General features: G+C 49.6%; 1 protein-coding gene across 2 annotated transcripts in view; it reads right to left on the bottom strand.

Moving 5' to 3' along the window:
• Positions 1 to 9,558: 9,558 nt before the first annotated feature.
• Positions 9,559 to 25,577, bottom strand: part of DUSP22 (dual specificity phosphatase 22) — a 51,569-nt gene continuing 35,550 nt past the window's right edge. The window contains exons 4-8 of one of the 2 annotated variants that reach the window (XM_049765058.1): positions 23,645 to 23,694; positions 15,364 to 15,438; positions 12,381 to 12,552; positions 11,661 to 11,733; positions 9,559 to 10,098 (exon numbers count right to left, since the gene is read on the bottom strand). In XM_049765058.1, coding sequence (XP_049621015.1) covers positions 10,052 to 10,098; positions 11,661 to 11,733; positions 12,381 to 12,552; positions 15,364 to 15,438; positions 23,645 to 23,694 — 417 coding nt within the window. In that variant the 3' untranslated portion in view covers positions 9,559 to 10,051. Of the gene's footprint in view, positions 10,099 to 10,479; positions 11,734 to 12,380; positions 12,553 to 15,363; positions 15,439 to 23,644; positions 23,695 to 25,577 lie in introns of those variants that run through there. The other variant, XM_049765057.1, reaches the window with a different exon arrangement.

Below are 25,577 nucleotides of genomic sequence, written 5' to 3'. Positions count from 1 at the left end.
AGGAGAACCAAGTCTGCATGGCAATAAAGTTTCTTCAAACTTGATTTATATATGATCTGGACAGGTTTGATTTGCTTGAGTCTAGCAGACAACTTGTTGTCTGGTAGTCTGAACGTTACATAGTCCAAAGCGTCCTTAGAGTAGTGGAGGAAATGAAGGCTAGCATGTGTCATAGAGGCAAAATTACTCCCTAAATGGAAACTCAAGCCCTTTATAAAGCAATCCAGGGTTTGACGCAATAAAGATGATTTTTTGTGAATTCAGGGTGGGCTTCTCTTATTTTGCTAAAGAAAACAAACTTTTCACCCTAATCTCTGAAAGAATCTATTGGACAGGAAATCAAGGGTGTGTATAATCTTTGCCACTAAAGGAAACCCAAAGAATAGATGTTGCAAATAAAACCAGAAGCAGATATGTGGGGTCCGTTGTCACTCTCTGCCCTGTGGCGTTCCCATCAGGTCTGAATTAGAAGCCTGCAGGATGGTCCTGGCCAGCAGGCCATACAAAACTTGATATAGCTAGTGTACTACTAAGTCAGATTCTATCTTTTTTACAGAACCCTGGCACCCCAGACTCAGAAACTGTGTCTGGCTAGAAGTAAAGGGGCTGCAAGCGATGTTTTCACCAAGTCCCCTAAACTTTGCTCAGAGCTGGTTTCAAAGCCAACAATCAGCATCTCTGTCTTCTGAGAAACACGAGTGAACTGTGAGAAAGGCAGTGAATGAGGAATTCCAGGAAACAGAATCAGGTGATCAGATAGCAAGGGCCTGGATCTGAGTGAGGGGTGATGAGAATAAGGTCAAGACAATGCTAAGAAGCCTGGACACACATACACGAATCTCAGGCCCACTAGGTGGAAAGTTCTAGAAGTGCATGGAGGAATTAATCACTGAAGGAGACTCCGCCACCATTTTTTGCTGCACCAGAGGAACCCCAATACTTTCAAGAAGATGCATATAGGCCCAGCTGGACAGAGCCTTTTGCTTAGTGGCCAAGAGACCCCCTGAAACATAGACTGATCAGTTTAAGCACCACAGAAGCAGAAGAATAAGATTTTTCCTCTACTGAAGACATTTAGGGTCCCTGGCACTGACCACCAGCCTGTCTGATGAATATCACGGAAATGGCCCCTGGCACTACTGACCACTGCTTGGAGGACCCTCCCTTCCTCCCTCCCTCCCTCCCTCCCTCCAAACAAACAAACAAATAAACACAAAAACCTAGCTAAGGTGTTGGTGGGGAAGCTTCAATACACAGAAAGTTTATGAGACAAACTTCCCACCTTTAGAAATCTTTGTCTCCATAGCCAGTAATGCCAGCATTGATGGTGGTGTGTGAGGCCCTAGGTGGGCTCAGATTAATTGGGTCCCCAGAGGTCTTGGAGCCTGGCAAATTGTTGATTTTCTCTCATGGGACACAAAATCAAGGGGTTCCATATGGGGTCAGGAAGACTTGTAAGAAGTCAGTGGGCTTGTATGCAAGATAGCCCACCCTGGGTTAGAGGATGTGAGCTGGAAAACAGTAATGGAGCCAGGCCTCAGGGATATGGGGGGGATGCTGCAGGTGTCCTGGCTAGTTTGAGGGGTATAGCAACAGTCTAAAGAAAGGAATAGTAGAGCTGGAGAGAGAACATGGAGGTAGAGTGTTTGCCTTGCATACAGAAGGATGGTGGTTTGAATCCTGGCATATGGTCCTTGGAGCCTGCCAGGAGTGATTTCTGAATGTAGAGTCAGGAGTAACCCCTGATCACTGCCGGGTGTGACACAAAAAACTAAAAACAAACAAAATGAAAAAAAGAAAGGAATAGCATGGAAGAGACTCTAATTACAAGAAAGCAAAACATAGACCCTAAAGTTTGATTGACAGCAGCTTGTCCTCTGCAATGATTTTGGGAGAAAGCACCCGAAAACTCCAAAGAACATGCAAATAGGTGGAGAAACTTCTACATGGGGCCAATCCATGCACCTCATAGGGAGGACCAAGTTGAAGCAGCCAGTCATGGTTGTTAGAGTGACTGAACCAAACTAGAAGGCCAAGAATGGGTGTGCAGGCTGGGTGCCCACCAATGGGCTGATACCAAATTTCCCACATTTCCAATGAGAAAAGGGTTGATTCAGAAATGAGACAAAGATGTCTGTAAGGCTACTGGCCAGTTCATGTTCTCCATGATGAACCCCGTAAATGCAGGTGCTGTTGGTGACTCTTCCACAACAGGACTTCCTGGGACAATCATGGAATCTCCACAGGCATTGGGGCACGAAAATCAACAAGGATGCCAGAATGGCCAGGATGTGTTAAGTTGCTATTATCATCCTCAAAATCCAGAATGGAGCTGGAGAGAAGCAACCAAGCTGCCTAGGCATATCATTGCATTATCAAGCTAAGCACCCAGAATGGAGCTGGTGAGAAAGGAGCCTTGAGCCAAGTACAGAGGTTGTTTCCATTGCAGTAAGAAGTTTGGAAAATGGGGAGAAATATAAGTTGGTCCTTCATGTGGATGAAGATTTCTAGCTGATATGAGGGTTTGGGGTGTGTGTGTGTGTGTGTGTGTGTGTGTGTGTGTGTGTTTTCATCTCCCAAAAAGTGTCCCAAAGGCTTAGGGTCCCACTGGAGATTCTCAGCACTCAGGCTCTGAGATCCATGTGAGGGTCTGAGAATATGGTACCCGAAAGTGCTCAGGGCTCCAGACTTTGCCACCTGATTCATATACCTGATTCATGTCCCTGAGCTCTGGCCACTCTTCAGCCAGTGGTCTTGATGGCAGGACCCATGGTTTCATCACCTCCACATGTATCTCAGTGTTCTTGCACAAAGCCCCCCTCTGATGGCCCTACAGGTAGGCCCTGGTGTTCTCCAGAGCAAGCTGTGTCACCCCCAACCTCATTATTCTTCCTTCTTGGGGGTCCCCATGCCACAGGACATGATACCCCAACACTGAGTCCCACACCGAATTCAGGACATTGGTCTAAGGGCACCTTCCACACCCTCTGAACCCCATCTGTGCCTAAAACCCTTTTCCCAGAAGGCCTTGCACTGAGGGGTTTGTCCCCAGCCCTGGGCCATATGTGGCCACAGGAAGGTGCCTGAATGCCTGGCATTGTCTGGCACCATGCCCTGTGCCAGCTTCTCTCTCCCTGAGATCCTCTTGACTCTGTACCTTATAGTCCCCAAGTCCCCTCAGCAGTTGGGCCTCTTGATCTTTGGCACTTCACACAAAGTGACTTTTTCTTTTATTGTTTTTTGGGCCACACCCGGTGATGCTTCGGGGTACTCATGACTCTGTGCTTCAGAAATCACTCTTGGCTTTGGGGGATCTTATGGTGTGCCGGGAATTGAACCCAGATCCATCCTGGGTCATCTGCATGCAAGGCAAATGCCCTACTGCTGTGCTATCACTCCAGCCCCCACAAAGTGGCTTTTGCATCGAGTGTGACCACTTTCAGGACCCCTGTGCTCCCTGCTCCCCTCTTCTGAAATTTTTGAGAGAAGGAGCACATCTGTCCCATAGATGCCTCCCTCACCATATCCCTTCGTCTGAGGATGCCATTTCTGCAGCTAGGCCTCTGGGAGGCAGTGCCTGGGGAGGGGCATGGATGCTTCCAGAAAATTCCATAAAGCACAGTGCTCAAGGCAGAGCCTGTTGACATCAGGACCTTCCTGGGCCATTTCCTACTGTTATCCCTGTGTCGTGTCCTTCCTAGCCGAGACCCTGCACTGCCTCTCTGAGCAATTACCCCATGGTCTCTAGGGCAGACTCACCAAGCAAACGAGCATGGGGGTGCCAGGATGGCACATGGGTTGGCTGCATCCTGACCATATCTCACTCTTTCCAGCCCTTCTGGCCTGTGGGGTCCCCCAGAAACAGAATCCATCTTCCATGCTCTGAGGGTCCCATGTGGGGTAATCAGACATTCCTGAAACCCCTTGGAAAAGTCACTGGAGAGTCGCACACTATATGTCATAGGGCAGATCAAGGCCAGGACCTTCCACACTTCCACACCTTCCACTTGGGTTTTATATGCCCCCCCCCAAATCATTTCATATCCTGCAAACCGTCACTCTGCTTTCTTTTTCTTCTTTGTTTTTGGACCGCACCCATCTTTGCTCAGCTGTTACTCCTGCTTCTCCTCCTAACTCAAGAATCATTCCTGATGGTACTTGGGGGACCCTAAAGGATGCCAGAGATTGAATCCAGTTTGGCTTCGTGCAAGGCAAATGCTCTCCCTGCTGTGCTCTCGCTCTGGTTCCCACTATTTCCAGTAATTAGACTACTGGGGAGATGCCAGTGGCAGCGGCATGGGGCCAGGGAGGGCGGCAAGTAGGGGCTCTCTCTGCTTGGCTCACCCCCATTCCATGCCTTTCCTGTGGAGTTTTGGGGCCCTCACCTGAAAAGTGGGGAGACTGAGGATGGCAGGACAGTGTAGGATTAAAGTGCTGACTCTGCATGAAGTCCAACCCTGTCTGATCCCTATACTGCATAGCTTCTCTTGGGAACCTATGGGAGTGACCACTGAGTGCAAAGGGAATGCAGAGACAACTAGCTAAGCCCTACTTGGGAGAGACTGAGATGCTGTGATGCCAGCGAGATTTCAGGATGGGATTTCTGCCCTTTAGGCAGTGCTCTATGGCTGGGGGTCTTGACACTAGATGGGGGTTCTTGGGGAATCCAAGGGCCCTTTTGTGACACGTGCAAGCACCCCTCACAGAAGGCCATAACTGGTCCTGCAGCTGGGCTGTTACCAGGGGCTCTCTGCCCTAGACACACTTCCAGGGGTTCCTGTCTCGCTGGCAACAGAAGTTCTGCACATGAGTGGGCTCTGGGACTTCCCGTGGGTTCCAGGGAATTTTATCTGGCTGAGAAGCCACAGCTGTCAGGCCTGGACGCCCACTTGGTCTCGGGAAGCGTCCCTGCTGTTGGGGACCCAGAAGCAGAGGCAGGGAAGGACTGTTGGGAAGCAGGCAGGTCCCTGTGCACACTTTGGAGTGCATGTGACTGGGGGTGCTTCAGCCAAGTGCACCTGTGAGCACCCATCCACCTCTGTGGGACTCAACTCTGCAGAAGCCCCAGGCACTGGGGCCTCTGGCTGTGAAGGGCACAGCCTTTGTAAAGCAGAAGGTGACATTTCTTCAGCGTGGGGCCTTTCGAGGCTTGATCCAACCAGGCTCCCCCTCAGCGCCTTGGGGAAGCCCAGAGTGGGAGCCGCGGGGGCGAACCTGTTGGCCAAACAGTGAAGTTCCTGTTTGTGCTGCCCTGAACACTTCTGGGGATGGGTGGGTGGGGGACAGGCAAGGGAGGGAATCATGGGAGGCTGAGGGCCCAGTAGGGGACCAGGTGGTGGCTGGTGGGGGCAGAGGGCCAAGGTTCAGAGCAGACTCTGATTACACCAGACTGGTCCCCCACGTCTGTCCTGCAGGAAACAGTTGGAGACTGCTTTGATAGGTGGAGGGGGTGACTAGCCTGGGATTGTTAACTCCACCCCAAGTGGGGGGGAATCGTTACTGCCATTCCCACTTTGCCTGACTTCTCTATTAGATCAGTCCAGGCAGAATCTTTCAGATCTCTCTGATGGCCATGCACACTCTCTGGCAATCACAGAGCCCAGGGCTTCTGGGATGGCACTGGCTTCCTCCTCCTCCTCCTCTTCCTTCTCCTCCTTTAGCTCTGGGGTTTGCTTCGATTTCTCTCTAGAGCCTAATAAGCCCACTTGCACAGGCATGTCTCCCCACCTTTCCCTGTTCCCTCAGCTTGCTTTGGAGCGAGACACAGAGGCAATGTTGGCAAAGTCACCTCTTAGGAGGTGAGGCTGGAGGTTCTTATTCAACACGAATGTCAGACTAGCTTGGTTAGGTTTGGGGCATAGTGTAAGCCTCCAACTCCCAGGCAGGACTTAGGTGCTCAGGATAGCTGTTAGGCAAGAGAGCTATCTGTGTGGTGAAATCAGGCCTGAGTGTTACAGGTCGTCCCCCATGCAACTTCAGAAAACCCAAAAAAGGAGTGATGGACAAGCCAAAGGCAGTTGGTGTAGATGTATGTCTAAGTGTGTTTTTCCCTTCTCAGTTTCTCTCTTTCTCGGAGCCACGGAAAGGAAAGGGAAGAGGAACTTCCCTAAGAGGACGCCTTGTTGATTTCTTGTTAAGTACATATATAAATGCAGGCATGTTGAAAGCACATTCTTAATAAAATTATTAATAACTCAGGGCTGGTCAGGATGGGAGGAGACAGCTGGGGCGGGATCGGAGGGTTTTCATTCTTCGCGTGTTCCCCATTTTGATGAACAGGGGCTGCCGTGCAGAGCAGCCTCTGGGACCAGCCCTGGTTGTGCAATTCGGGCTCTAACCCTGCCCCCCCACACACACCCACTACCTGAGCTCCACCCGGCCATGGAAGTTTGCAAGTGTGCGGTGGAAAAGGCTGTGAGATGGGGCTGCGTGCAGGTGTGTATGCGCTGCCCTCCCAGAAATATCTAGGGCACTGTAAGGTGGGCAACTGGCATGAATGCCACGAACACAACATGTCATGAAATCCCATGCAACAGGCATGAATGAAATGGATAGGAGCAGGCCAACATGCAACTGGATTGAAACCTTGTAACTGACCTGAACTTCAACTGAATGGACTACAACTAACAGGAGAAGGTCCACAGGCAAATGACACGCAACCCACATGTGATAGAAAATCTACATGTAGCCATGAATAAAATGAATAACATGAATAAAATTGGCAAGAGACTGTTCACGTGCAGCTGATATGAAATTATCCACTTGCAACTGACATGGAGATCGACCACATGCGAATGACATGAAATCCAGATTAGCTGCATGGGACTGACACATGCAACTGACTCGATTGCGACTGACAGGAGATTAGCCACATGCGACTGACATAAAATAGACATGCAACTGGCACAAATGCGACTTGACAGGAGACTGGCATATTCAGTGATATGAAACTGTCTATAGTCAAGTGCCCATGAAACTGTACGAGAAGCTGGAAGTGGATTCCGAGACAGAAAGGACTAAGATCCTGACAGGAAGCAGAGAAATGCGAGGCTGAAGAAATGAGGATCATGGAAACAAGATTCAAACTCAAGCACCCCTTGGAGCAGAGGGTCGGCACAGGGTGATCTTCCAGGAAAGGTGACTGGGGGAGTGAGCAGGGTCCTGTCCGACCAGGAGATGTGTCCCTGAGTTGGTGCGGAGGAATGTGACTGAGAGAGAAAGAAAGGAACTGCCCAGCTGTTGAGTGAGAGCAACCTTTGGGAAACCTTTATTTTTTTTCTTTCACAAAACCACCAGGAATTGGGACCTTGTGACGAGTCGGGGGTTTCTGAGAGGCGGCTCTGGGGAATGGACAAAGTTGAGCACTTGGCTCAAAACAGGGGTCACACCCAGGACTGAGACTCTCAGACTGAGGTCTACCATGAAGTCACTGGGCCCACACACCATCGCAGTTGGAGCTGGACGCACCCTGGAATCATTCAGTGCCTTTTTTCCAGCCTGCTGGCATCCTCAGGGCCTTGGTCTCCACCACCGTAACCTTTTCACACTCCATTCAGTCTCCCACGATTAGCCATTAGGGCCTCTGCCTGCCTAGAGCCCACCCATGTCCCCCATTCCCCACCACCATCCCTCTTTCCCCCCGAATCTAAATGCTCAGCACAGCCAGCCAAGGTCCTGATTTGCACAACGGCCATCTGCTTCTCTTCCTGCGCCCCAAACCTTGAGAAGCTGGAGCGCAGGAGACCTGAGCAGGGCTCGTCATCCATGAGTGAGAGTTGAGTCATTTGGGGTGCAGCACAGCAGGGGTTCAGGACCCCAAAAAGGCTGCGCTCCCTGATACAGGCGGATGGGCCTTTGCAGGTACCTGGAACTTCGTCTCCACTACTGTCTCTCCCTTCCTATTTGCAGCTTTGTCTACACGGTCTCTCCTTCCACTCAGCTGCTACTTGCTCTAAAGTCACAGTGATTTGGGGTCCCCTCATGTATTCAGGCTCGCAGGGTGATAATGTTATAGCACCCCCTCCTCCATGGGACCACACATCTGTCAGCACCTGAACAAAGAGGGGCTATATGTGTGACCAACCACATCTTCACAGATGGGCTTTGTGAACTTTGGGGGGGGGTCCGGAATTGAATGCCAGGGTCCAGAGCTATATTGTACAGACTCCCTGGCATACAGTTAATCTGGGCTCCATCCTATTCATCCCATGTGGTCCTTTGAGCCCAGAGTTAGCCCTGAGCACTACTGAGTGTAGCCCAAAACCAGAAAAAAATAATAAACTGACTGTCACCTGCATTTTACCTTCCTCCAAATGGGGGTGGTGGTACCAGCCAGACTAAAGTCCCCAATCTAAGGTCAAAGTTCTGGGGCACGTTAGCCTATGGACATGGGATCCAAAGATTCAAGTTCAGACCAAGCCACTCTGATTTTCCTGGGGGTGTTTGTTTCCTGGCCACTTCTGTGTGTTTCTAAAGCTTTAGGGGTGACCCACCGAGAATGGGGTAATGGTTGATGACTTTTGCCAGTGTTGGGTTTATGGCAAGAGGAAATGGGGGAAGGGACCCCTGACTTTGAGGGACGGGGGTCTCACTGGATAGGGACAGTCCCCCCAACCCCTGCCCTTGACACCTGCCCTGTCTCTCCCAAGTTTCCTTGAGCACAGGAAGAACTTGCAACCACTGTTCTACCCAGAGCAGGTTCTGGGTTCTGGCTCATGGGAGTAGGGGGATGACCTAGGAGACACCCCAGGCTCTGAGCACCTTAGACCCGTGTTGCATGTAGGTGAGCATGAGAGTCAGAAAGATGGGTCAGTGTCTGAGAGGATGAGGGTGAGCTCAGAGACTGGGGAGCACAGGCTGCAGAGGATTCCCCCTTCGCTCAACATAGCGCCTCTACTTCCCCGCCCTGAGCTATGAGGCCACAGACACTGCAAAGGCAGAACCCAAGCCCAGCTTGCCACCCACGGCTGCAAGGTCACAGTCAGCACTCAGCCCCACCCGAGAGGCCGACCCAGCTGCCCTCTCCCGCCCTGTACTGAGAGACACAGGCTCTTAGATGCTTCTAGAATGTGTGCTCTATCCAGCTGCAGCCCCATTGGGAGTTGGTTGCACTCAACATCAGGCATAGGGTCACAGCTACACCGCTGTGCTGGGAAATCCACCCCCATATAGGTGCCATTTTATGGGAGACACCAGGTCCCACGCAGTGAGTTGGGAATAACAGCTCTCAAGGGTGCAGGCTCAATGGGGTGTAATTATAGGTCCCCCAGTTCCATCCCTGTCACTGCAGGGTCCCCCAACACTGAGCCAGGAGTGACTTAAAGCTGGATGTCTGTCACCTCTCTCCAAACTTGCATCCACAAATCATCCCATGTCTACCAGAACTCTGACCCGCAAATGTCCCTCTGTCCAAACACCATGAGAAAAAGATGCGGGTGTCTCTCCCGGAAACTGCATCCACTCGAGTTAGCTGCTGTTATAGAGGCAAAAGGTCTGATTGCCTCACCCCAGGGACAATCAATCTCCCCAGGTAAGAAGGCGGCACATGAGTGAGGCCTGGCTGGTTTAGTTGCCCTTTATTGACACACACACAAAGGGAGTATTTTGGGGGGTTCCATCCCAAAGAGCTGGCATGGAAGGTGCCAAATGCTCTTTGCCAACAAGCCGGGGTACAGGACCTCTCATGAGCAGAGTGGAGGCTGCAGCTCTACCCTTGGGAGAAATGACTGAGATTGGCCAAACTGGAACCCCACAGGGCATGGGGGCCGGAGCTGATTTTTGGGGATGTCCCAGTGATGTTTACTGCAGTCCCACCCACCCAGGGACAGTCTCCTCTTTGGAGCCTTAGTCCTCAACAGGCAAAACCACAATGAGCCAGTGTAAGAGGAAAAATAAAGTTTATGGATTATGTCTGCTACAAGGGGGCAAAGAAGAAAAAATAAATTCTTTTTGGTTGTTTTTCTGGCTATTCTCATGATTGTTATTTTTTATTTGGGGGTAGCACCAGCCTAAACTCTGGGGCTCTGTAACATTTCAGACACTGCAGGCACAATTATAGTCTTCTGAGAAAGGCCCAATACTTCAGAATCCCAGGAGAGGCTGTGGAGAAAGGACGTTACTGGCGACAAACATTAAAGCAACATTTCCAGACCCAAATGGGGGGGCCTGTGTCCATGCGCTCCCCTGTGAAATTCCAGCTGGGGGTCCTGAGTCCTTTTGCTATTCACAGATTTCTATTTCTTTTTGGTTTAGACAAAGAAAAACGTGCTAGGGCCGGATTCATCCAGGGTCGATTTCCCACCTCCCTTGGGGGGCACAAGGACGCAGCCACATTGGGAGACACAGGCTTGACCGAAGTTTTGTCCTTTATATTACAGGGGCCACACCGAGCTGGTTTGGCGGGGAATAGGACTCAGGGCTTTCCACTGGCTAAGCCTGTGTCCACAACCATGTCCCACAGAGGGAACTGCTGGTTCCCAGGGGAGAAGCCCACTACTTTTTGTCACTGTGGTGCCATGTGCTAAGGATTAGGGAGCCAGTGGCAAAGTTGTCAGTGGTGCTGCTAGCCACATGCTAGGCCTGGATCTCCCCTTGCCCCCCCCAATGGGAGAATTGAAAGTCATCAAGACCACAGATGCCTTTTCTGCCTGACCTCTTCTGTGCCTTCTCAGAGTAGAGGCGGAGGGGAGAGTGGGAACCTGGAAACCAGCTCTTGAGAGACCCTGGAGTGAGGTAGCTGAGATGAGAGCAAAGCGGGACTTGGGACAGATAGGACAGGCGCCTCTTCCACATGCAGAAAGCCCCTTCACCGGCTCTTTCCTGCCAGTTTTCCATCCTGGCCACAACAGGTGGATTTGGCCTTGGGGAGAGGAGTGGGAAGCCAGGTGGATGCAGGGGGGAGGCTGCAAGGAGAGGGGCAGGCACCCAGACACTGATGGGCTCCCTGTGGCAGCCAGCAAGGCCAAGATCAAACACCAAGTAAAACTTGGGATGAGGGGAGCCTGAGGAGACTTATTCGGACTGTGTCTTGCAGTCCTGGGACTGGGGCACTGCCAATAACATCCCTTTTTTCAGGGCCCCCCTAAGAGGGAGCTTGGTCTCCTGCTGACCTGATTACGACCACCCACATTATTTTGGGGTCCTGCTGTTTTCAACTCATCCCCCTGAATACTGGTTGCTGCTGGGGTCAGCTTTGCAGGTATCAATTTCAAATGTCTTCTGGGGCCTCTTGGATGGGGAAAGATGGGGACACTCTCCAAGCAGGGAAGGGCTTGCATGAGCGTCCACCAAGTGTCACCAGGCCCCATGTCCAGCACCCAGCCAGCCCCGCACACACATGCAGACGCCCTCACCATGCCCTGTGCTGGGGTCTCAGAGCCACAAGCTCAGGCGGAGCAGGGGAAGGGCCCAGGGGAGCAGCGGGGAAGGGGAAGGATCCGAGTCCACCGGGGTCACCGCTCTGTCCTCCACACACCCGGTGACAAGCTGGCAGGGAGCTGGGAGCTGGGTGGCGGGGCGGCGAGGCGAGGCACGGTGAGGTCTCTGTGTCTCTTAGGTCTCTGTGGTGTAGTTGCTGTAGGACGTGGCGGGCAAGGCCTGGAAGCTGCTCCAGCGCCTGGTGCCCGGCGGTGCCTCCGCACGCCCTTGTTCTTTATATTTACCCAGGATGCTCTTGGCTTCTTCGGCATCACGCAAAGGGCTCTCACCAAACTCCTCTCGAAGCCACTGGCGGTACTGCAGATGGGGCAGAGTCAGGGGGGGCACCCATGGGCACCCGGCACCCACGCACACCCTGGCACATCCATTGCACTTGGCAACCACTCAGACCCAGCACCCATGCATAGCCTAGAACTCATGCGCCCATGCAACCCAACACTCATGCAAACTCTGGCACCCATGCACACCCAGCATCCACGTGCATTTTGCATGCATACACCTTGGCACCCATTGCATCCTGAACCCACTCACACTGGCACCACGCACACCCTGCACCCATGTGCACCCTGGCACCCATGTACACCATGAATCCAGGCACATACCTGTGTCCACGCACACCCCGGCACCCACACCCAGACTTTTCTACCCAGAACTTAGTGGGCACCTCATTTGCCACGCAGCCCCAAGAGGAGAAATGAGCACCAGGCATGAGTGGGAGGACTCCTCAGGGGGCCCACAATGCCAAGGAGGAGTGATGGTGCGGCTTCCTCCCAGGACTGCTACAAGGAAACCAGAAGACCCAAGCCAGGGGTGCTAAAAGAAGATGGATGCCCCGAGCTGGTGTCACTGTCAAGGGCTAAGGTGGGGCATGGGGTGCTGCCTAGCTCCTAGGCCACAGAGGCCAGGGCATCTCCCAGGGGTGTGTCTACCCCTGCCCAGCTCACCTGGTGGACTTCGTGCTGCTCGAACTCCTGCAGCTGCTTCTGGAAGCCCAGGTTGGGGTTGGCGCAGGAGCGGCCAGCGCGCACTGTGTGCAGCGCATCTTCCCAGCCCAGGTCGGTCACTGTCATGAGGTAGGCGATGACCAGAGTCACGCTCCTCGACACTCCAGCTAGGCTGCAGCGACAGGGTTTGGGTGGGGTGAGTTGGGGTAGGGAGGAGGGAGCCGATGGGAGTCAGAGCAGGGAGGAGGTGGGAGTCAGGGTTGGGAGGGGGTGGGAGTCAGGGTAGGGAAGAGGGAGGAAGAGGGAAGAAGAGGGAGGAGGGAGGAGGAAGGATGTGGGAATCAGGTTAAGGAGAAGGGAGAAGGTGGGAGTCATGGTAGGCAGGAGGGAGGAGGTGGGAGTTAGGGTAGGGAGGACGGAGGAGGTGGGAGTCAGGTCAGGAAGGAAGGAGGTGGGAGTCAGATAGGGAGGAGAGAGAAAGTGAGAGTCACCACAGGGAAGAGGGAGAAGGTGCATAGGCACCCCTCCCTACTATGTGGCAGAACTACTGATTCCCTTAGAGCAGGTAGGTCCAATTTAGTGGGCCCCCAGGTGGTGGCAATCTGGGGCCTTCTCAGACAATTCCTCTTTACAGACAAGCCTGCCAGGCACACTGGGAAACAGCCATGTCTCAGCTCTGCCAACGCCCCATTTTCTCATTTTTCTATGGCCCAGACTGCTGAACTTCCCGACCACTGGCTTGGGCTACTTTTTCATTTCAAGAACATGCAACATCCTGTCTCCACTCCTCTTTTGGTGGGCCCCCATATTCCTGGAGAGACACATTCCAGGAAGCAGGCCCAGGAAGGGAAGGGCATGATGGGGATCTTATTAGGAACCCTCGTGGCCTGAAGCACCTCATCCTTGCAGAGGGCAGACAAAGCCTCTGGCTGAACTGGCTGTGGAGCACTGGAGCCCTGAGCAACCCTGGGGTGCTCTAGGCATTACTTGGTAGGGCTCCGAGCTGTCACTAGCTTGTGTCCCATGTGTGAGACTCATGTCTGGTTGGGTCTCTTGGGCATAGCAGCAGGCTGAGGAACAGGGCCGATGTTAGACCCACATGTCCACATTGGCAGTCGCAGTGGGCAGACTGCATCACAGAGGGCAGGTCACAGAGGCCAGGATAGACTGAGAGTGTCCTAGTGATGGCCTGGATGAGGATGTTCAGTGCGCTTTTTGTTTTTATAAAACCACTGTTGGAAATAGGAATTCCTAGCGTGTTGGGCCTATGTACATTCAAGTCTAGAAATTATCCCCATAGTCACCAGGACAACGATGATGACCAGAAAACACTCCCCAAACCCCTCAGAAATATTGAGAGCAAAATACAGCCTTCTGTTGGCAACTCTAGAAATTCAAATTCTTCTGAACTGTGGAGCTCTGGGGCAAGAGTTCAGAAGATCCCTCTACTTTTTTTTCTAATTTGGGGGCTACACCCACAGTGCTCAGGGTTTACACCTGGCTCTGCTCAGGGATCACCCCCAGGATGGGGGTATTTGAGGGGACATGTGGGGTTCCATGAATCGAACTCAACTTGGCTACATGCACACAAGGGACTTCCCTGCTGTACTATGGTTCTAGACTCTAGCAGACACTTTGAAATGATTATGGCTGCACTTTGCACCAAGCCTTTCCAATTCAATGCAACCAAACCTCATCAAAGCTGTCATTTGTACTGATCATTCAGCCCCTTAAAATGAGCGAGAGGGAATATTTCAATATTCTATAAGAGCTGCAGAATCTATCTTTAAACAAGCACTCCTCATGCGGCTCCCATCCTGGTTTATTGGCTCTTGGAGCAATCATCAGCTCTCCCTGGGAGAGATCTTTGCATTCCCAAAGGCTTTCCCTACAAGCACAAAATCTCTGGGGAACTCAAAAGATTGCTTGCTAGGCTTTCTTTGAGTAGAGGATGAGTTAAGCCTAAGCTGACCACAGGGAAGGGCGACTGGGAGCTGAGCATGTGAGGGATCCACAGGAAAACCTGGCAGATTCACAAACACAGCCGCTGGGTTCCAGGCAAGAGGTGCCTATGTGCTGATTCTGGGTTCTGTGGACCAGAGCAGCTTCCCTAGCAGACAGAACATGGACCTGTAAGAACATGGACCTATAATCAGCCACATAGTGGTGTGATTGGATGCAAGGGGACAATAAATTTATAACCCGCTGAATGCTAAGAATCAACTCAGTTGTGCTGGGAAGGGTAAGCAATGGTGGTGGCAAGAGAAGAGAGATCTGGCAATAAATATGTCAAAGGATTACATACTACAATCAACTGGGTTTCATCCTAAGGATGCAAGGATGGTTCAATATCTGCAAATCAGGCTCAAGGTTTACTCCTGGCTCTACATGCAGGGATCCCTCCTAGAGGTGCTTTGCCTTCATAGGGAATGCTGATGTTAGAACCAGGGTCACTGTGTGCAAGACAAGTGCCCTCTCCACTGTGCTCTCTCTTCCAGTCTTCTATTCTGATCTTCTTCAAGTAAGTCTGTAGAATTCTCCCAGTAAATCATAAGTCAAGCACATATTAAAGCTCTTAGTGGTAAATGGAGAGGAAATGCTGGCTTGGTTCTAAGAGTAACTCAACATGACACAGCCACATAGGCCAAGCTAATATGTAGAATGGAAAGCCTGTGTCAGGGATAGGCCAATGGCATCGTAGAGGCCAGCGCTTGGGGAAGAGGAGATGGATTCCGAAAGGGCAGAGTCCCCTCAGAAATTCTATGTGTGGAAGTGAAAATCCCAGGTCTAAAGGACAGAAAAAAAAATGTCAGGCTCTCTGAATAGTGAATAACACATTAGTGCTATTCAACATGGGTGCCATGTAGGGTGCATATTTGAGACTCGGAGGGTGGCAAAGCTACCAGAAAAGGATGATACTGAGGGTGCACAGAAACTTGACCTAGAACATTCTAGGCCAGTTTGAGCCCAGAGGTGCACGTACCAGTGGACAAGACAGCCTTCTCCCCGGAGTCGGCACTCATGGATGAATTTGATGCTTTCTTTGAAATGTCTTGTCCTGTGGGAAGAAAAACAAAAGGAGGAGAAGTGAGATTTCTCTACTTTACTCATAAATGATGAAAAGAAAAATCCACTGGAGAGTTCTAGAAAAAGCCTTAGGTTCCTGCAGTTTCCAAACCCTGCACCCCAAGGTTGAGTTGGGGGGCTCTGCTAACTTCTGGCCCTGTTCACAGAATTCTTGAAAGAAATCCTGGATCACAAGACACTAGCATAATAACAAATTTGCAGACAAATGGAATAGAATGAAGAGTACTGAGGTAAGTCCTGAGATTCATGGGCCGCTAATCTATGACAAAGGAACTAAATATTGGAAGTGGACTGAAGTAAATCTTTTCAACAAATGGTGTTAGGAAAACTGGATAGCCATATGTAAAAAATAAGAAGAAAAGAAAATACCTTATACCATTCACAAAGGTAAAGTTAAAGTGGATTAATACATAAAAAGCATCATTGACAAGACTATCCTGGAAACTGACCACAGGGGAGTCATTAAGGAGGAGACTAGAGAGACAAAGACAAGGAAAACAAAACTAAACAAATGGGACAACATCCTAGTAAAAAGCTTCTGCACACACACACACACACACACACACACACACACACACACACACACACACACACACACAAAAGAAAACTCAAGCTCTAACAAAAAGACACTCTATGGGAGAAAATATTCAATATGGGAGAAAATATTTACTATGGGAGAACATATTTGCACACAGTAAATCAATTTGCTATCAGAGATCTAAAAAGCACTCACAAAACTCCACCACAAAAGTCTAATGAGCCCATCCACAAATCGAGGGGAGGGGTGTTGAGGTCCAGTAGGAAGAAGAGGGCTATCCCAGAGGCAGTGTGTTGTTGGAATGATGTGGATGAGAAGCTGTATTGTATTAAGGTTGTTGTAAATCATGGACTCTCCACGAGTAAGGAGAAAATGATGGATCAGTTTCACCCATTCCCAGAATACGAGAGTGGGCTGTGGGCTACGGCCTGAGCTCAGAGCTAAGACACGGAGGAGCCAAGCCCCTCTGCCCCTCCCCTGACCCCACCTCTGCCTTGGTGTACAGCAAGGAGGTAGGGGAATAGGCCCAGTCTGGTTCCCATCTACTAGATGAGCAGCTTGGGACCCATCTCAGGTCTTGACTCATCGCTTTGTGCCAGACGTTCCTCGAAGCGCCTTTTCCAAGAAAAGTGGAGGTTGGTAGCAGGCTGGCTCCTGGGGGAAGCCGCGGAGGTGTAGGGGGGTTATTTCCAGGGAAGCCAGTGACATAAGCTCGCAGTCCTGGAGCCTCTCCTCTGGCCTGGGAAATACCCCTGGCCGGCCTCTCCTCCCTCAAACCAGTGCGGGAGGTCCAAGACCCGGTGGCAGAGCTGGCTGCCCTGGTAATTTCAACAAAAACAGGTTCCCCATTCCTGCAGGCACTGGTTTCTCTTCATCTTCCATGCACTGGCCCTGGGCCGAGTCCCCACCCACAGGCACCAGCTGCGCGTGTGCAAAGGGAAGAAAGACCCGACATGCGTGTCACAGCCGTGTTGGAGCCTTGGCAGGTGGTCTCGTTGTCTTCTTCCTCCTCCTCCTTATGGCTTGGGCACCCCAAACACTCTTCCTCTTTGACCCCACAACAGATGGCAGGAAGGCCTCTCTGTCCAGGACCAGAGAGAATCTCAGAAAGGGGTGGGGAGTCCCAGACAGATCCATGGGCCCTCTTGGGTTCAGTTCTGGAGGCTCACTTTGTGCAAGACCCAGAAGCTGTGGTACCCGGGATGGAATCAGTCAGCTTGGCCTGCTGCGGGGGCTATTGGGGCCTGAGGATGAGCCCAGAGTTCTGGTGAAGGCCCTAAATGTCAGCTGTGTATCCTCCTACACACACACACACACACACACACACACATACACATGTAGACATAGACACAGACACTCTCTCTCACTTGCTCCCTTTCATACTCACACACACCAGTCAGTAGGAAGCAGATCAGACTAGAGTGAGAATACAGCAAGAGCCATCAGAAGCTGAAGACAACCTGAAATGAGGATGTCATCTCTTCTGGCTTTTATTAGTGGGGAGGAGGCCACACCTGGTGATGCTTACTGGCTCTGCACTTAGGGGTTACTCCTGACAGTGCTCAGGGGACCCTATGCGTTACCTGAATCACACCTGGTTGGTCATATGCAGGGTAAGTGTCTTTCCTGCTAGAACATGGCTCTAGAATCCTTGGTTCTGGTTCTAAAAGATGAGAACCCCAGATCCCATACACGTTTTGTGGGGAGAATCAGGCGGGGTGGGGATGTTGGCTGGTGCACAACTGGGGAGTATTCAGGATCATCCTCTGCAGGGTGGTTGTCAGAGCTCACTCATCATCACACACACACAGATTTTCACTCCCGGGCATAGTGCCTACTGCACACAATCTCCCATATTGCCATCCTGGGTAGGACTCAGGGCACATCTACGGTCCTTCCCACCATTCCAGGGCAGCTCTCATGTGCCCTGCCATGTCCCAACCAGCTCAGCTCCAGAAACTTCAGATGGGATTCACCTGTGACTCAAAAGTACGCTGTCCCTTCTTCTCCCTGCTCTGATTGCGGCTACATGGCAGGCGACATCCTCTTGGGACATGTGTGTGTGTGTGTGTGTGTGTGTGTGTGTTTCTATGCATGCTGCTCTTGTGACTGTGTGAACGCTCCTCCTCCCTGCCTGCACCTCAATCTGGAAGCAGGACCACGGCCTCCCCAGGCCTCCACCAACTTCTGAGTTTGCAAAGCTGCTCTTGCAGAAGGTAAGTCAAGAGCAGTGCACAAAGTATTGGGAGCGCCTCAGCTACATTCAAGCCAGATCACAGTCCTGGCCTTAACAAGCTATGCCGCCAGGTATATCTTCAGATGTGACCTTTTTCTTTACATTTTGCTCATGTCTCTGCTCCCCACAGAAACCTCAAGAAAGTAGAAGCCTGCTCGAGTCTCAGACCGCTGAATGTCAGATGCTCTCTAGTGATGCAATGTCACTGACTCCCCAGCCCAGCCCAGACCCACATCGGACTCTCCTGGACTGGACAGGAAGATGAGAGAAAAAAAGGTCCATTTGAAAGGTGCTACTTCTCCCAACATGGTAGAATGAGAAGAAGGGAAGTAACTGAGAATCTGTGCCCAACCATTCCCTCTCCATGCATAGCAACACTGCTTACTGGAGGAGGGCAGAAAATAGAATATTATTTTTGAAAATTGCTTCATGTTCATAAAAACACTTTCACTCCTCCACCGAGCACTGCAGAAAAATCTCTGAGCTCAGCACTTTGCAGATGGGAGAAGAAAGGTTTCAAAAAAAAATAATTAAAACTCACTGCAGGAAGTTCAGAGAGAAAGCAAAAGCAACCAAGGATTTCCAAAGGCTTTTGCCCTCTGACTCCTCTTCTTGCCCAGGTACGAGGGGGAACCTGCATATTTGATTCCAACTTGACAGTGCCCTGAATGTGACCAAATGGTGGCCTAGTCACCAACTGGGGCTTGTGACCTTCTGAGAACCTGAACTTTCACATCTTCTGACTCCACAGGGTGAGGAGGTTGGGGAAACCAAGCCAAAAAAAAAAATTTGACCCTGTTACTGTTATCTCAGACCAGGTCTGTGCATTTGAACTTCCTGGAAGAGGGGGTAGATGGTAAGTTTGTTTGTGTTTGTTGGTGAGGGGTTAGTGGGGGTGTATTGTGAAGATTAAAGCCAAGCCAACCTTTTTGGGTTACTGGTACCCCAAACCCTCCCCGCAAACCGAGGGAAAGCAGTGGTCTGGAAAGGTTGGCTGACAACATCTTACTAAGCAGAATTCACAAAGATTCTTGTTGGTGGATGAGCTTGTGGAGGAAGGCGTGGTCTGACGAATTGAAAGCATGTCCACACTTAACAAGGTGCAACTAGGGCTAAAACGATCTGCAGCACAGGAAATATCGTTCTGTGTAGCAGGCATCCAAAATGTTCTGTGTAGGGGTCTGAGCAATAGCACAGCCGGGAGGGCAATTGCCTTGCACGCAGCAAATCCAGGTTCGACTCCCAGCATCCTCTGATCCTGCCAGGAGTGATTCTTGAGTGCAGATCCAGGAGTAACCCCTGGCTACTGCCAGGTATGGCCCCCAAACCAAAACCAAATAAAAGAAAAAAAAAAAAGAGAATGTTTTGTGCAACAGACATCCAGAATGGAATCTCTCTGCACCGAAAGATGCCAGGTTTCCACAGTCCAGGCTGCCAGCACACATTTTTTTCTGAGATGGGTTTTGCTTTTGTGGCCCTATGCAAGGCACCTAATTCCATAGTTTTTGTGGCTTCTCGATACAGTAAGTTTCCCTGCAATTTCCACTCCACGTAACTGGGGGGCACAAGGACACGCAAAGAATCAAGGTGCCCAAAACTTCACTCATGCACATGTGTCAGCAAACATTTTTCCTGAGAGCCTTACTCATGGGTCCATGGGCACAATTCAATTGTGGAAGCACCAGTTACTTTCTGGGCATTGTGAGTAGAGGAGCTTCCTTTGTCCACAGAAACAGGGGCCAGGCTCTGGGAAAGTTCTGGAAAGAGCAGTGATGTACAGTCTTTGTACATTTTTTGTAACTGTGGGTTCAGAGAGTTGGTGGCATCTGATTGGAACCAGTACCCCTGTCTTCTGCCCACATTTTTGCACTGCTCTGGACAAGAGAAAGTGGGGGAAGAAACGTAGTGACTTTTCCGCGTTGTTGCTTTTGAGTCAAATGCGGTAATGCTCAGGGGTTACTCCTGGCTTAGTGCTCTGGGAGCAGTCCTGGTAGTGCTCTCAGGAGTATTTTTGGGGCTGAGGTTTGACCCTATGTTGGCCACAAGTGCCTGATTTTTTGATCTAGTGGATACCTAAGCCAATGGATCTGCCACACGGATTTGATGCAGAAGACAGACCTCCTGGACTCATCACTTGCATTCAGGTGATTGCAGGATCTAGGCTGGTTTTGTTGCTTATTTGTTATTTTAACAGGAGATCTGAATAGATCCAGGAGACACTAAAGAGCAGTGGCTGCATCTCCACTTCCCTCCAGTCATGTTTGCTACACATGACCCCCGTGGGTCTCTGAGCACTCAAATTCCTTCCCCTCCATTATCTCCGAGGGACCAAATGCAGGAACATACAGCAGAGATGAAAAAGAGACACTTTCAAAACCACTCATGCCTCTAAAATACATGTCAAATACATGATTTCCACCTCAATTCTCACTCTCATGCCCCAAACCCAGAGGCAGCTCAATCTTCCAGGAGAGAGAATTGAGATTCTGGTGGGTTCCAAAGACTTGCTTCAGGATAGCTGAAAGTATCTATAGACCTGAAATGCTGAGCTTGAGGTTGGCCACAGTCTTGTCAGCTCAGGCTGGATTTGACTCTACGCTCCTCCTTCACTTGAGCCCAAGGCCAGGCAGCATGTGGCTTCCAGAGGGGGTGGAGAGTATGTGACCACCTGCCCTGACCACGAATGCCCAAAACATGTGACAGTCTGAGTCTTCCAAAGAGGCGCATGGACAACTGGGCATTGACCAATTGGGCCGTATCTGAATATCAGGGCTGGCCAGAGGCACAGAGCTGCCACTAAAAATAGCGCCCAGTGGTCTTCGGGAAACAGCGGTTCACTTCCTTCCAGATACACGATGCCCTTCCAACCACTTCTGTTTCTTGACAGGGCGAGTAACCAAGGAAGTTGTCCCGTGCCTCTTCCCCTTCTCCAGCTGTCCGAGGGACCCCAGCACAGCCTCCTCTGTCATTCCTTCACAGAAGGGGGCCAGCTCTGAGGAAGGTGCTCACTTTTGCCACTGCCATTTCCTAACCAAGCTCAGTGGATCTGGCCTACTCTGACACCCTGTCCTTCATCTACTGGAGCTCATCTGCCTCTGCTCCCGTTTTCTGTTCCAAACTGGGACATCTCACGAGATTACATCTTCCCTTGTGACTTCCCAGCATGCCAGTGGGGGAAAATTTCAGGATGGTTGAGGGTGTCCCAGTACCAACAGCTGTAAGATGGCTGTAAGATGACACCCACTATCAACCCCAAACAAAGGTGTTGTCTCAACTTCCTCCTTCCTTAAACCTCTTCCTTTGATATGTAAAAGCCCACTGGATAGATACTTTTGTTTCACTCTCACCCTTTCCCCTCCTGGTGGATGGGTATTGGTATAATAAAGAAAATTCATTTTTGGCTTGGCGCTCAGAGATAGCACCAGGCGTAGACTGGCTCCATGGCGCTCTCCTGACTGGTTTGGCTTATTATTTCTTCGCTGCTGCCTTGCTTCTTCAGACCCGTCCACCTAAGGGATTAGAAACTCGGTGTGTGGGTTGATCTCACAAGTGGAGTCTAGCACTCCTCAACTACCAGATGATGTAACCAGTGCATCACAATGGAATTCCCAGGCAGTAGAGTTGGTGTGACTTGTATTTCTGGTGGGATTCACTGGCAAGAGAAATGGCGTGACCTATAGGTCTGGTGGGATTTGAACAGGTAGAAGAGCTGGATCTACTGAAGGGTGAATCTTCCCCAAATGATGGACTTTCTTCATGCTTGGCTGACACTTTAGCTTTTAAATGTCCCTGATGAGGCACAGAGCCTGGGCATCATGGTAACATGAGGTAACATCTCACCTCTCATTCACAGTTCCAGGCCCCCTGAAGGCAGAGGCTGGGGTTCGATGCAGGCACTTGGTGACTAGATTTCAAGCCCCCATCTAGGTTCTGTCCCCAGCCCCAGAACCTGTGCGGTTGAAATGCAAACTCCAGTCAAACGAGAGTCAATGCCATAGCAGCATTGCTCTGAGACCCATCACTCTGGGTGCAGGAGGGTGTAAACTGTTCCAGCCTTTTAACTCTGAGGTCCCCAGCAGTTGGCCTCACACTATCAAGGCCAGCACCCTCTGATTCCTAAAACAGCGAAGACCCAAGATTCATTTTAGGGACCAGCAGATGCGATGGCACCTCACTGGGCAGTGAGGACACCAAGGACCAATTTTTCCCTACTCTAGAAAGTTCTAGTCACTCAACTCAAGATAGTCTGTGGCCATTGAGTGCCTGAAATAAAGTTGCTTCCAAGTAACATGTTCTTGGTATGAAAAAACAGGTTGGGTTCTGATAGAGACTCAGTATGGTAGGGGGATGATATAAAATATATAATTTTAAATTTAAAAATAAAATTCAACGAAGAGCTTACTAAATGTTAAAAATAAAGTACTGGGGGCTGGTGAGATAACACAGCAGTAAGGCATTTGCCTTAGATGCAGAAGAAAGGTGGTTCGAATCCCGGCATCCCATATGGTACCCCGAGCCTGCTAGGAGTGATTTCTGAGCACAGAGCCAGGAGTAACCCCTGAGCACTGCCGGGTATGACCCCAAAACCAAAATAAATAAATAAATAAATAAATAAATAAATAAATAAATAAATAAAAATAAAGTAATTGTAGTAACATGTAGTAAAATGTAATAAAATACAGGCAGGGGATGAGAAGGAGGGAGGGGGGCATTGGTGGTGGGATTGTTGCTCTGGTGAAAGGGGGTGTTCTGTTAATGACTGAATCCCTACTACAATTATGTTTGTAATCATGGTGCTAAATAAAGAGCTTATATTAATAAAATAAATAAAAATAAAAAAAATTTTTTTTGGTTTTTGAGCCACATTCAGTGGGTTACTCCTGAGTTCAGGTGTTATTCAGGGGTTACTCCTGGCTCTGTACTCAGAAATTGCTCCTGACAGGATTGGGGGACCATATGGATGTCGGGGACCTAGCCAGGGTCCGTCCTGGGTCAGCTACATGCAAGGCCTACCATTATGTTATCACTCTGGCCCCCAAATAGATCATTTTTATCTCAGACATAACTCACGATGGGAAATATTCTGGATAATTCTGGATTCAATTAAGCCCATTATGAAAATTACTGTCATCCACTTTTTTTTCTTAAAGAAGTGATTGTGTGTGTGTGGTGTTGTGTGTGTGATGCAACTTCTAAAAGCAAATTAAAATTCTTTCGGTGACTCATACTTGCTTCTTCTTAAAAGCATGTGTGACTTTGGAAGGAAAAGGCACCTGCCTAGATTGGTTTCCAGAAGTGAGAATGAACATAGTGAAGATTGTTGGATCCGTGATTAATATCCAAGATTCCTCTTATGATGAACCTAGAGAGGGAAAAATAGCAATAACAAAACAAAACACTTACAGGTTTTGAGACGGCGAATCTGCCGCTGGAATGCACAGGTATTTAACTCCCTGCAGAAGAATGAAAACAAAAATAATGAAGTCAAAAAGATGATACTCAGTGGAGAAAAGGAACTCTTTACTCAGGTCAAAACATTGTAAAAAATAAAAAGGAGAAGTTTATCACTCATCTTTTGTTGCCAAGGAAATGGGGGAAACTTGAAGGTTCCCTGTTATTTTTCCTGACAATGTGCACAATATCCATGTTCTAGCTTGCCCACAACTTGGTGACTTAGGGTGCAACAACAAAAAGTGAAAAAAAAATTTATAATAGATGTCAACAAGTTTTAAAGCTATCATCTCAGAAGATTTTTTTTTCCAGAGTCCATTTAAAAACAATAATCTATTTCATTTAGGATCATGCATAGCCAGAAAGGAAACACTATTAGGTAGAACTTAATAAATTATAATGTGACATTTGGTTTTGGGGGTCAAAAGTGTAGGGTGTGGTAAGCTACAGTTTCATGGATGCACTGACACAAATTTTCCCTACCGACAAAAATTTGATTTAATTTGTTGGCTTTTCAGAAGAGTGAATGTGAGTGTACCAAATGCAATGTTTTCAAACGAACAGCTCTACTTGATTTTTTTTTTAAAAGGCACTTTATGTCAAGATGTTTCTATATATTCATACTATAAAAGTATGCTCAATTTGTTTTAGAAAACCTAATTGCTGCTTCCTGAGGAGATTTTAAGTTCTAATTGGGAAAGTCTTTGGAGGAGGGTCAGCGGCATTCCTAAGCAGTGTTTAGGAGATACGGTGGCCATTATTAGTGGCAGTTGGCCATCTCAATAATGTGCTTCAATGCTGGGCCCCAAGATGCAAAGCTGTGGTTGGCCCCGTGATGCTTAGAAGCCCTCCAGGTGTGATCTGGGCCATGTGATGCCAGAGTTTGAACGTGGGTCCTGAGACATGCAAAGCATATACTCCTGGCCACTGAGCTATGCCCCAGTCTTCCATAATCTTTATTGTCCAGTTAAAATACAAAACTTAGAGACTTGGTGACCTTGGCCAAATAACATGGCCCCATGAAGACTTACTGGACTATGTAAATCTTCTTTCTCCTTGATCCTAGGAGCTCAGCTAACAGAATGCCCCTGCCACAGAGTCAGGGCAGTAAGGGAAGAAGGGGTAAAGTGGAAACTAGAAACAGCGCCAACCTCAAAGAACACATAAAGGTCATGTGTAGAATAGAGGTCTGGACAAGCAGCCTCCCCAAGCAGAAAACGTCAGCCAATAACTCATCTTCTAGAATCCTCTACGTGTTCTTTCGTTTTTAGTTTTTATTTAAACACCATGGTTACAAGGTTGTTTATAATATAGTATTTTTTTTAACTTCACAGATAAAGTTGTCCCTGGTTAAGTTTAAGTCATACAATGTACAACAACCTTCACCAGTGCACACTTCCCACCACAAATGCCAACAGTTTCCCTCCGACCAAACCTCTCTCTCCCACCTGACTCTGGGGCTGGCATTTTATTCTCTCTCTCTCTCTCTCTCTCTCTCTCTCTCTCTCTCTCTCTCTCTCTCTCTCTCTCTCTCTCTCTCTCCTTTTCCCCTTCTCACTTCTTTTGAACAAGTGCCATGTCACTTTATCCCCTTTCAGCATCTATGAGTTTGTTTAGTTCATTGTCACAATACTGAAAGAGAAGTCCCATCATTGGGAATTTCTGTGCTCTGACTGTTTTACACAGAGTACATTGTGGCTACTCCAACATCTGGATTCTCCCCATTCTCATTATCCATCTGCTACTGACAGCAAACAACCCACATTTCTCTTGCTGGGTCATTGGACACACCTAAGTTGAGCAGGCTGGGCAAGAGAATTGGAGGGCATCACCTGGGCAGGGTGACAGTAAAAGATAGTGTGCTGGGCACTGATGATAGATGGCA

Source organism: Suncus etruscus, chromosome 18, assembly GCF_024139225.1.
Source record: "Suncus etruscus isolate mSunEtr1 chromosome 18, mSunEtr1.pri.cur, whole genome shotgun sequence".
NCBI lineage: Eukaryota > Metazoa > Chordata > Mammalia > Eulipotyphla > Soricidae > Suncus > Suncus etruscus.
The sequence above is the reverse complement of the archived record's forward strand: the minus strand, read 5'-3'. Positions and strand labels throughout refer to the sequence as shown.